The 12122-nt window shown below is 38.5% G+C and overlaps 1 protein-coding gene and 1 pseudogene across 1 annotated transcript in view; both read right to left on the reverse strand.

Moving 5' to 3' along the window:
- Positions 1 to 3044: 3044 nt before the first annotated feature.
- Positions 3045 to 12122, reverse strand: part of GLYAT (glycine-N-acyltransferase) — a 52228-nt gene continuing 43150 nt past the window's right edge. Inside the window, exons 3-6 of the mRNA XM_023507828.1 lie at positions 8117 to 8224; positions 5408 to 5534; positions 4077 to 4248; positions 3045 to 3661 (exon numbers count right to left, since the gene is read on the reverse strand). Coding sequence (XP_023363596.1) covers positions 3259 to 3661; positions 4077 to 4248; positions 5408 to 5534; positions 8117 to 8224 — 810 coding nt within the window. The 3' untranslated portion in view covers positions 3045 to 3258. The remainder of the gene's footprint in view (positions 3662 to 4076; positions 4249 to 5407; positions 5535 to 8116; positions 8225 to 12122) is intronic.
- On the reverse strand, positions 11297 to 11400 carry LOC111722004 (annotated as a pseudogene).

Below are 12122 nucleotides of genomic sequence, written 5' to 3' on the forward strand. Positions count from 1 at the left end.
TTTTTTTTGAGACAGACTCACTTTGTCACCCTCTGTAGAGTGCTGTGGCTTCATAGCTCACAGCAACCTCAAACTCTTGGGCTTGAGTGATTCTCTTGCCTCAGCCTCCTGAGTAGCTAGGATTACAGGTGCCAGCCATAATGCCTGGCTATTTTTTTTTGAGATGATGTCTCACATGGAATATCTTTTTCTGTCCTTTCACTTTCATCTGTATCAGTGTTGTTACAGATGAAGTGTGTTTCTTGTAGGCAAAATAGAGTTTTTATTGAGAGTATGAAGGTAATAGGATGGTGTGTTTAGCTAATATATAAAGAATGTAATATTTTCTATTCTCAACAAAGTTACTTACAAAGAAGATGGAATATATAAAAGGCAATTTCCGTGTGCTGAGGCCCTAGTTTATTCCTTAAAGAATTTTGGTGGAAGCCAGGTTGTAGGAGGTGACTGGCCCAAGGTGATGTGAAGGAAGCTCCAGTTAAGGAGAGGGATCTGTACTGTTGCTGAGCAGTACAGATGGACAACATGCCCTGAGGCCACAGAGGATGATGAAGACATCAGTCGGAATGTGGGCACCTTCAGGTCAGATTCTAAACAACCCAGGTGACTGTTGACCACTGTAATTGTTAGATTCAACACTGCACACACTCAGTAGATGAAAGTATATTTTCTTTTATCAATAAAACATCTCTGGTGTTCAACTAGCAGAAATGGTGAGAAGTTATGAGGATGTAGTGAAAGCAGAGTTTGGCATCCCGGGTATTGGTACCAAATCATATTGGACCTGATTTTTGATCCATATTCTGGAAACAATATTACTTGAGTTCAGCCTGGTAAGCATTTCCAACCTCACTTACACAAGTAATCATTGTGCCTTCCTGGTGTTTAATTATAAACATAATGTCTGATATCTACTGAATCCTTAAGTTCTTTTTTTTTCTTTTTTATTGAATGGTAACTATGTACATTAATGCACTTCTGGGGTACAGTGTGGTGTTTTCATACACAATCCAAAACACTTCCATCAAACTGGTTAAAAATCCTTAAGTTCTTTATCCTCACAGCAATCCTATAGGGTGGATACCATTTCACAGCTGAAGAAAACTAAAACATGGAGACTTAATGACTTACCCAAAATATATGCAGCTTTTAAGAGGAAGAGTTGGCATTTTCCACCAGATAATTGTCAATCTTTATGATTATAATATGATAATACCTCTTGACATGATTACGGAATGTAAATATCATAGAAATATTTCTTTTGTTCAGTGATATGTTCCAGTGCATAGAACACTGCCTGGCACATAGCAAGCAATAAATTAATATTGGAAATAACTGGACATATATATTTTTGATTTTTGTGCTTGAGCAGGGAGAAACGGAACTCTGGAAACAGAAATCAAGTAGTATGAGACTGAAGTTCCCCTTTACTTTTGCAATTTCTAGACCTAAGAATGTTCCTCAAAAAGAATACATTTAATAAAATAGAGAAAGAAGGAAGAAAGGATGAAAGAAGAAGGGAAAGAAAAAAAGAAAGAGGAACAAATGAAAGAAAATAAACCTCAGCATTTACCAACAAAGAAAAAGTTAGGTAAATTATGTTGGCGTTCTTGAGGACCCCAACCTGAAACAGTGGCCAGTAAGGAAGATGGTGTTGGAAAAAAATGAGAGACTTTTACTTTAAAGCATAAAGCCTAAGAGCTTGAGGAGGTATACACAGTCCTTCATGTCTGCTGGCAGCTCAAGATGGTGGAGTCCCTTCAGTCTTACCAGGGGTCTTTTACTGTGCTGAAACCTCAATGTATACATGCAAGAATACATGGCAGTCAAGGTTAAAAAATGAGAAAAAGGAGCTTATGGCTGCCAGGAATTTCAAATAATGGACAATGGTAGAATAAACAGGGATATAGGGTAATGGAACATCTGAAGTGGCCAGATAACATACACAGAGAGAAGAGAAGGAGGAAAGCAAGTGTCATCCCTTCAGGCAAACATCTGAGCTTCCCTAATGTAAAATGCTAATTGAAGATTTCAGGCTGTCTGTACTGCTGATTCTCTCACACAGGGAGATATTTTGTAGACATTCCCCTGACTAGGAAGCCTCCAGGCTCCTTTCTTCTTGATGAGGAGTGCAGGAATGGCCCATCTGTTTGCTTTACCCTGAGTTGGAGGGTCCATGGGGAACTCTGCCTGCCCCACGGGGAATGCCCACAAAATTATACTATGATGAAATATTTTGTCACCATTTAAATGGTAAATTTATAAAGGCTTTAAGAATTGTATATGAAATAACATAGCGATTCAATTAGAGCACACATATACATCCTAACTACAAAAGTAAAACAATATGCCCAAGGGGAGTGGGCTATAAATTTTTATTTATGGTTTTAGCAAATAGGAAATGTTCTATTATTTCTCTAATAGAAATAAGTGGTTCTCAAAGTATATCCCCTTGACCAGCAATATCAGGATTACCCAGAAATGTAAGTTCTGAGGTTCTATTAAATATCTATTAAATCAGAGAACTTAGATGTGAGGCCCAATAATCTATCTTAATAAGCCTGCCATGTTATTCTTACAAATGTTCAAGATTAAGAACCACTACTCTAAAAGAATGGTTCTCAACCAGAGGGGAATTTTGTCTCCAATATTTGGAGATATTTTTACTTGTCACAATTGGGACCGAGAATGCTACTGGCATCTAGTGGGTAGAGACCAGGAATCGTGCTACCATTCTATAGTGCACAGGACATTTCCCACTGCAAAGAATTACCCAGTTCATAGGGTCATTGTGCTAAGGTTGACCAATCCTGGAAATAAAGCCTCAGGTAATCATAGGAGAGGATAATTTCTGAAGTCCTAATGAGGAAAAGACCACCTGTTTATGAGTAAGGGAGAGGCCAAGAAAAAAGAATAAATAATACTGCCCAGAAAATATTACCCCTTCCTTCCCAAGTCCCACTCCAAATTGGCAAGGATCCCCCAGCCCACACACTAGGTATTCCAGGAGAAGAAACTGGGGGCAATCTGTAGCTGAGTGAGGGATGTCACAGAAATGCTGTAAGTGTGGCCTTGCTCCTCACTGAGAACTGTAAGGTGCAGGGATTCTGCAATGCTGTGGACCATCGCAGTGCTTCAAAGAGTTCACATCGTGCCCACTTCTTTCCCATTGATAGCCATTTATTCTTACTTTCATCCATCGTCCACTCCTCCAATTATATGCCCAGATCTACACGACACGGTTGCATGTTCAGGCTGTGTTCACAGAGGCACACAGTTCCACTGGTTCCAGCCTCCAGGGATGGGGATATGATGCAGATTGTGACTCATTTTTTGCATAGCTTTGTTGTTATTGTCCACATGAGCATAGATGGGAAAGCCGAGCCTGTCCATTGTCTGCCCCTGGACATAGACAACATAGGTGATGAGGCCATGGTGCCGGTACTCTGGCAAGGTGCCTGCCATCTGCATCTCTCCAGTCTGGTCCATTAGGCTCCAGGACACGGGGGTCCCCTTGGGCCCCAGCAGACAGGAGCTGGGGAAGGCCTGGATACAGCGCTCAATAAATCTCTGGCTTTTCTCATTGCCTCCAAAAGACCAAAACTTATTCACCAAGGCAGCATGTGTAACATCCAGGGACGAGAGTTTAAACATCTCTTGGTTGCTATGGGGAGTCCAAAAAGAAAACAACATCCATGAGCATGGAAGTTTATATTTTCCTTACCTCTATCGTCTTCAGAGTGGACAGAAAATAACAAATGCAAAGTCTTGGATTAAGAACAAGCTTGTGATGATGGAGGAATGGAATGAAGGCCGGTGTTGTTGGGGGAAGTGAGCAGGAAGGGCAGGAAAGGTGCAAGTGGTAGCCAGAGAGCTGATTTGTTTCAGATGAGAAGGGAAATAGTGGAGTCTTTTAAGCAGGGAAGAAGAGTCTGAGTTATAATTTTAAAAAAGATTGTTCTTACTGCTTTGTAGAACATTGATTGCAGAAAGGCCAGAGTAAACACAAGGAGAGAAGCTGGAAGCTATTTCTGTAGTGGGAGGTGTGAGTGCAGTGGAGTGACTTTTATCCAACTCACGTGGGCTTGGGCTTGCCACCACTGGGTGATAAAGTCTGTGTATCCATCAGGGAAGGAGCCGGTTTCTTGGCTGTCTCAGATGTTGCATAGAGAACACATTGTGTTCGTCTGAGTTTGAAAGATTCAGTGGCGGCAAGATTTTCTATTATGTCATTCAAGCTGGGCTGTGAACCTAGGGGGGGTTCACAAGGAGAGATGTCATGGGATATATTCATGGGAGAAGCTGTCCAATGGACTAGGAAGTGTCTTAATTTAGATTCATAAACCCTTAGTTCTAGGCTTGGTGCTGCCCCTGTGTGACCTGAGTTACGTAGTAAAGATGTGTGTAGTTATTTCCTGTTGTACTTATGTGAAAACATGTCCAGAGATGAATTCATTCATGGTCATGTCTTTAGTGTCCATTCCTTGAGATGGTCCCTTCCTGCACTTCATTTGACCTTGGGCATTTGACTTGCTTTCTCCATGGGTAAGAGCATTTTAAGCTTACACCTTGAGACTTTCCTTTTCTTTTTGCTCCTGGTTATCTTAAGACCAACACCATAAAAATAGGCCTAGATCAGCCTGCTGGAATGTGTGTTCCTCTCATGCTCTCACCACAGTCACCAGTTGGCACTACTGACAACCGGAACCATCATCCAAGCCAGTGAGTGAGGCAGAGCAACCAGCCTAAGTCCACCAATCACCTGATTACAGCTCTGTAGGCAAAACAGGATGAGACAGGCAGAAGACTGACATGCAAAGCACAGTACGAATTGTTCATTCACAGAATTAGGAGGTTTGCTGTGCAGCCAATGTAAACAGACACATCCTGGTTTAGGCCAAGTTCTTCCTATCCACAATTTCATTTGATCTTCTCAGTGTACTGTATTTGATGCACCATTATCCTCATTTTTATGTATAAAGAACATGATCTCAGACAGAGTAAGTCACTTGACTAGGATCACATAGGAAATGATAGGCAGATGTTGTCCTAGGGAGTCTGACTCCAGTGGGCTGGACCATGGCAGCTGTCCTTGGAGACCTGAGTGTTGTTCTGTGGCACATGAGCTATCACTCTGAGCCCAGGAAGGTCAGGCTCTACTCTGGTATCCAATCTCCCTAAGCCTTCTAGGTGCCCAGGAATTATACTATGGTTTCCTATATGAAGCCCATTCCTTGTAAGCTTTAAGGTTTGCTTTGTTTCCCCTTTTATAGGTAAACTTATAGCTGTGTCAACAATTAGACACCAGGCTGGGGTTCTGGGGCTTGGAAGAAGGAGACATACTCAGATGAAGACTCACATGCTCAGGACACAGAAGTGAGTCCGTACAGAACCTATTTCTCTTACTTACTTTGAATTTGTAAATGCTGCTTCCAATTGACAACTTCTGGTGAACCAAGGAATTCTTGGCAGTTTTGGGGATCTTTGGAGTAGATTTGGTAAGTATTGGTATAGTGGTCAAGGTCATCTATCATATCCTATTACCATTGGGAAAAGGAGAATAAAACACATCCCTTATTTACATGATTGTAATGCTGATTTTTTAGAATTTCATTATAGTGTGATATTTTTAGGTAAGAAAATATTAGTATTTTATTGATGTATTACAGTTTATATCTGGATCATTTAAATTATGAGATAGACATCAGAGATTCAAGCATTCAATATATGGCAGAAAATTCTAGAACAGAACTGTTTTTTATGAATATATTGCATTAACATTTCAAGTCAAATACACAATTAATTATTTAGAAAGCATTCCTCTATACCTTCCTCATCTTTAATAGGAGGAAGAGAACAACAATTAGCAAGGGAAAGCTTTTGTTGAAAGAATAATTTTTTTTTTTTTAGAGACAGAGTCTCACTTTCTTGCCCTTGGTAGAGTGCTATGGCATCACAGCTCACAGCAACCTACAACTCCTGGGCATAGGTGATTCTCTTGCCTCAGCCTCCCAAGTAGCTGGGACTACAGGCGCCTGCCACAACGTTCAGCTGTTTTTTTTGTTGCAGTTTGGCTGGGGCCAGATTTGAACCCGCCACCCTCAGTATATGGAGCTGGCACCCTACTCACTGAGTCACAGGTGTCACCCTGAAAGAATAAATTTTACTACAGCTCACTATGAGGCACAAAAAGTGTGAACATGACAATACTGAGTTTGATACAGATAGTTCCTGATGAAAACCTCGTCTATATGTAATAATTCCAAAGAAGATGAAAATCAATTGGAAATGTCTCTGTCAAAAATACTATGGTTAAACATATTGTAATTCCACAAAAAAAAATGCCACATATTCACAAAATTATCCCTACATTATTTTTAAAATGATGCAATTAATTGGAGGAAGAAGGCAGAAGAAAATATCACTAAAATTAAAAAAAACAATGGGAACATGTTGCAGAAAAATGTACTTACAGTACAGCAACAATACCAGTGACCCCTTTGGTTGTTCATGGTCATGTTTGAAAGAAAAGTGGTTTTCTTTCAGTTCAGGTTTTTTTTTTTAATGTAAATTTATTCATTTTCTATGAAGTTTATTAATTACTGTATCTTTAATTAATGAATAAAAGCATACATACATTTATTATGTACAACATATTGTATTGAAATATGTATAAATTATGAAATGGCTAAATTGAGCAATTCAACGTATGCCCATTCTAAGAACCTGGAGGACATTATACTGAGTCCACACAGACACAGGAGGACACAGGAAGACAATTGCCACATGTTGTCACTTATATGAAGTATAAAAGAAGTTGAACTCAGAAATACAGAGTAGTATGGTAGTTACCAGGGGCTGGGTGGTGGAGAGGGTAGGAGAGTTGAGATGGTAAGTTGGTAAGGTAAGGTATACAAGGTTTCAGTTAGACAGGAAGAGTTAAAGAGGAATATGGCATAGCATGGTGACTGTAGTTAATAACAATATATTATATTCATGAAAATTGCCAAAGAATACATTTTACCTTCTTACCACAAAAATGGTAAACATGTATTGTTTAAATTTTAATCATTTTATTTGCCATTAAAGGTATAGTATTTGTGTTTTTTCTGATTTTTCAAAATAAGCTTACATTAAATTTTTACCTTGAATATATTGAATATTCAGTTTCACTAACTCTTTAGTCTTTCCTCAAAATGGAAAATCTACCATTATTATTTTGCTATTTATAGTCACTGTGATTCATTGTCCTGTTTCATACCTCCATATTTTCACCATGCCTATTTTATCTGGTTGGAATGTCCCCCTTTTCCTTTTCATTCTGACAAAAATATATTTACTTACAAAATCTGGATGAGATGAGATTTCCATCAAGAAATGTCTTTAACTTTATTTGGTATTTTCCCAATTCTACTTCTGTCATTTAATCAGGTGTCACTTGGGTTATTTCTCTGTCTGTTGTTATTGCATACTTCATACTGAGCTGTGATTTATCTGTTAGTCTATCTTTTCCTCTAGACTCTAAGCTTTTTTGAAGACAGGGACTTGTTGACCATCACTATGATTTATTTCCTAGCTCTACCATATTGACAAGTACATGGTCATGATACAGGATTACCCCATTCTGGACAGAGACCCCCATTTTCTCAGCCTGAGCAAACACACTTTTTCTTTTTCCAAACCACATTCTCTGATCACAAGCAGGATTTCATTTGGATGGCCCCTCCTGGAGTGGAAAGCTAATACCCTGCTAATACACTGAGGCAGGAACTATGAGGACCTCATTCATTTGCTAATCAACATGACAGGGACAGTTTTTATCTGCCAAATCCGCACAAAGTGTGGTTTTTACTCCTAAGATCTCCCTGCTTGCAAGTGGTATATGAACTCACTGACAAAAGGTCTCCTTTTGAGAATTTCCCCCTCTGTGGCAGAAGGCTTTGTTGTCCTTCTCTCTATGTACTTCTCTGTGAAATAAATTTTGTCCTGTTGCTGACTCACACAGTCTGGGATTTCATTCTTGAATCTCCAACACCAAGAACTCATCATAGAAAATACTGGTAAAAGCAGCCTAAAGCCAATATGAACATAAAAGAATATTCACATTCACACATCTTACCTGCTCCTGAGGGCGGACAACCAGTGTATTAAAATCAGGCCACTTGTCCACCAGGACCTTTAGCTTGAATGGGTTTCCCTGTCTTATGTGGAAGACAGTCCCATAAACCTACAGGATTTCAAGAAAGGGAGAAGGTCAGCTTATGAGGAAAGGGGGACAAAGTGCCCTGTTAGAGCTGGACAAAGATTACTTCCTTACAATGGTGACATTCTACTACGGAAAAGAGTGAAATAGAGAATCCGGGTTAGATGATCTTTATGAAGTATTTTTTTCTTTTCATCAAAGAACGTTTTCTCCCCATCAAATATAAATTATACATGCATATAATAAAATTCAAACAAATAAAATTAATCACGGGAGGCTGAGATAAGAGATCCCTTGAGCCCAAGAGTTTGAGGTTGCTGTGAGGTATGACACCAAGGCACTCTCCCTAGGATGACAAAGTGAGACTCTGTCTAAAAAAAAAAATGTTATTCTTTAATGTAGAATTATTATCTTTTTCCATATACTCTTCTGTTTCTACACATAGAAACCTACAATTTCACAAAAATATAAGTACCAACACTTGCTTTTTTTCCCACCAAACATTTTGTGGGCTGATTTCTGTTTGTGCACATAAAAATCAATTTTAAATTATTTTTAGTAAATGGACAAATTCTATTATATAAATGTATCATGGTTCATGTATTCCTTTGCCAACTGATGGCTATTACTGCTGTTTTCAACTTTTCACTTAAATAATTATTTATTGAATAGATTTGCATAGGAACCCTTGCATGGGCACCTGATCTTTTCTTAAAATACCCATCCAGAATGGCAATGCTGTTTCAAATGTTATAGATATGTTTAAAGCTTTTTTTTTTTTTTTGAGACAGAGCCTCAAGCTATCCCCCCCGGGTAGAGTGCCATGGCATCACGCTCACAGCAACCTCCAACTCCTGAGCTCAAGCGAGTCTCCTGCCTCAGCCTCCCAAGTAGCTGGGACTACAGGCGCCCACCACAACGCCTGGCCATTTTTTGGTTGCAGCCATCATTGTTGTTTGGCGGGCCCGGGCTGGGGATTCGAACCCGCCACCTTAGGTGTATGTGGCTGGCGCCTTAGCCGCTTGAGCCACAGGCGCTGAGCCATGTTTAAAGCTTTTTAGTGGACAATTGGGCATCACCGTTTGGAGAGAGAGCTTAAACATATTCCCACCAGTCAGTGGAGGCTATAGTGTAATGAGTAAGAGGCGAGCTCCCTTCTCCTGAGTTCTGCCTTGGTTCCTACCTTGCCATATTAGACAGATGATGGAGAGAAGAGTGAAAGAAAGCAGAGAGGCTGAGAAGGGATGAGGGCAAACCTATGAATATAATATGTTTGAGGATTGGGGAATCCATTAATGGATGTTAGCATCGACCTCATGACAGTTGTGAAGATGAAGCTTCAGCAGATTCTAGCATGAAATATGTCAGTGAAAAGATCAAAAAGATGGCATATACTTTAATGTTTTAAATTATGAGTAGATGATGACCAAGGACTATATCAGTGTCTTTCCCTCCTACTGTCCTGACCCCAAAGGAATAACTGATGTTAGATCAGGGAGAAAGAGAAAGAAAATAAAATCTCCCTCAGCTGACTGAGTCTATTTGAATTTATGCTGTTTTAGCCATGAGTGGAAGTTTGATATAGAAATTCAGTATATTTGGTGCAAAATATAGAGGTTCTTTTTAACACATTTGTTCCTGGAGCCTGTCAAAATGTATTTACACTATAATATTATCCATGACTAAATCTGAAAATACATGGAAATGTTATTCTTATTGCCATAGCCTAATGAATCAAAATTATTTTTATTCTGCTGAACTCAAAATGATTAGAACATGGTAAGGCAGCTATTATTAGTTGAATCAACAGGAGTGGATACCTGAAATAAGTTGTATTCAGTATTTAATATCTGGAAGAATAATGGACAGTTTCTCACCTAGCTCTCCTGTAATAGTGAGTTCTAGGTTATACCTCCATTAGAACTCCCTGGTACACAAATATCTAGATTTATATTAAGGGAAAATATATGTATTTAATATGCTCCCAAAGAATAGGAATGCTGTGGGCTTTTTCTTTTTTAATGAATGTTGAGAAACTAAGAGGACCATCTTATCTCACCATAGACATGCGTCAGTAGAGGACCTTTGGGAATCACCAAGAGCTTTTCAAAATGTTTGGGGTCCACTTAAACAAGGAAAAAAGAGAAATTTAAATCACAAAATTCTATATCAGTTCTGTAGATTGAAGAAAACCTTTTAGCCTGGAGAATTTTTAAAAGTAGCCACTCATCATAAACTAAATCTTAGCTTAACCTGATGAAGGTAAGTAGTCTCCTGAGACAAGTGACTTTTGTTTTAGATTAGTTGATATGAAGCCTTTTTTTTTTTTTTAAAGTAAAGACCAGGGTTAGATATATCATTAATTTAGTTCTAGTGAATTAAAAAAAACCATATGTTCTACATAGAAAAGGGTGCCAATATTTTCTCATTCAAAGTTAAAGAAAGGAGTAATGAAATCTGCCAGGGAATGAGTAAGTTGAATGAATTTATCTGAAATGTGTGCATTTTTAAGGAATATATTATAAAATAATGCATATCTACAAACGATGATCTTTTAAATAGATTCTCCCTCACACACACAGACACATACAAATGCATTTATATTCCCCTGGAGTGGACCATATCTCTTTGGTTGCTGACAGATAATACAAGCAAGGATTTGATTCTATCATTAGAGCTGCTTCCCTTACATACTTTTGTATTATAGGCATGAGATGGTGGGCAAAAGAGAAACTCAGCCTACCAGCATTGATACCCCCTCACCCCTTTCCCAGCACTGGGGAAAGTAAAAGTAAGAAGGATGAAGTAATGGGGCAAAGATTAGAGAAACAGGATGAGGCCTCCTTGGTGCCACCAGCAAATTAGGGTCCTGCAGATGCCATTGTTCTTTTTTTTTTTTTACTGTAGAATTATATTTTTATTTTGGGTAAAAACCCACAGTAATTTTGGGGGGCTGTAATTAAAATTTAACAGCACTATAATTCTAACAAATAAATATCCTCTTGAGATAAATATAATAATATTTTATAGATATTTTGGAACCCCACTATTAAGACTACAAATACATACTAGCCTACATCTATCACCAATAACTCATACTGTTTCTTTCTAATGAATTGACCATTACATTTCCAAAGTTCTGAAATAGCCAACAGACCATAGAAAGATAATTGTTTAGGCACCTGCTTGATAGATGCCATTGTTCTAAAAAATATTTTTCTTGCTGAACTAGTTGACCAGTAATTGTTATTAACTGTAAGTGGCATAAATTTGCTTCTGTACATACCAGTTGTATTGTTTTTTAGTCTGTATAAGTTACCCTATACAAACTCTCCAAGCTGGTCACTGTTGCTCCTCTGACTTAAGAGGGCAGTCAGGCTGGCCACTCTTAATAAAAGACTCCTATTGGCTTATTCAATTTGTCTGGTGGTCTCATCTCGCACACCATAACAGGCATTTATACATGTACACTTTATTGAATTATGAGGTTTCTCATTAATTGTAGCAGGTTAAGGGACATACTGGGATCTAGTTCTCAAATAGCTTGATATGCACTAAGTTCAAAGCAATTCAGAAATTTAAATTAAAATAGAAATTGACCTGTTACTAACTTTAAAAAAGACTTATGATAGTTAACCTCTCTCTCAGCAAATGTTTGTTTAGAGTAAACAAATATATAGTCTTAGCCAGCTTTGGAGGACAACTCTGGGCAAATGTCTAATTTTTTATAGAATGTTTCTTGGAAAGAAACAAAAATCAGAGTGGGGCAAACACTCTCAGCCATTGCCGGAATCCCACAATGGGCAATGGACCCCTGAACTCCCACTTTTAATTCTGCTCTATGTCTCTTGTCTTTTTTACTGTCACTTCTAATTTTATATTTCTTCAGTTGATTGCCACCAGTTTCCACAGGTCTGAGAGG

This window comes from Otolemur garnettii, unplaced genomic scaffold, assembly GCF_000181295.1.
Source record: "Otolemur garnettii isolate 467f Iridium unplaced genomic scaffold, OtoGar3 scaffold00209, whole genome shotgun sequence".
Taxonomy (NCBI): Eukaryota; Metazoa; Chordata; class Mammalia; order Primates; family Galagidae; genus Otolemur; species Otolemur garnettii.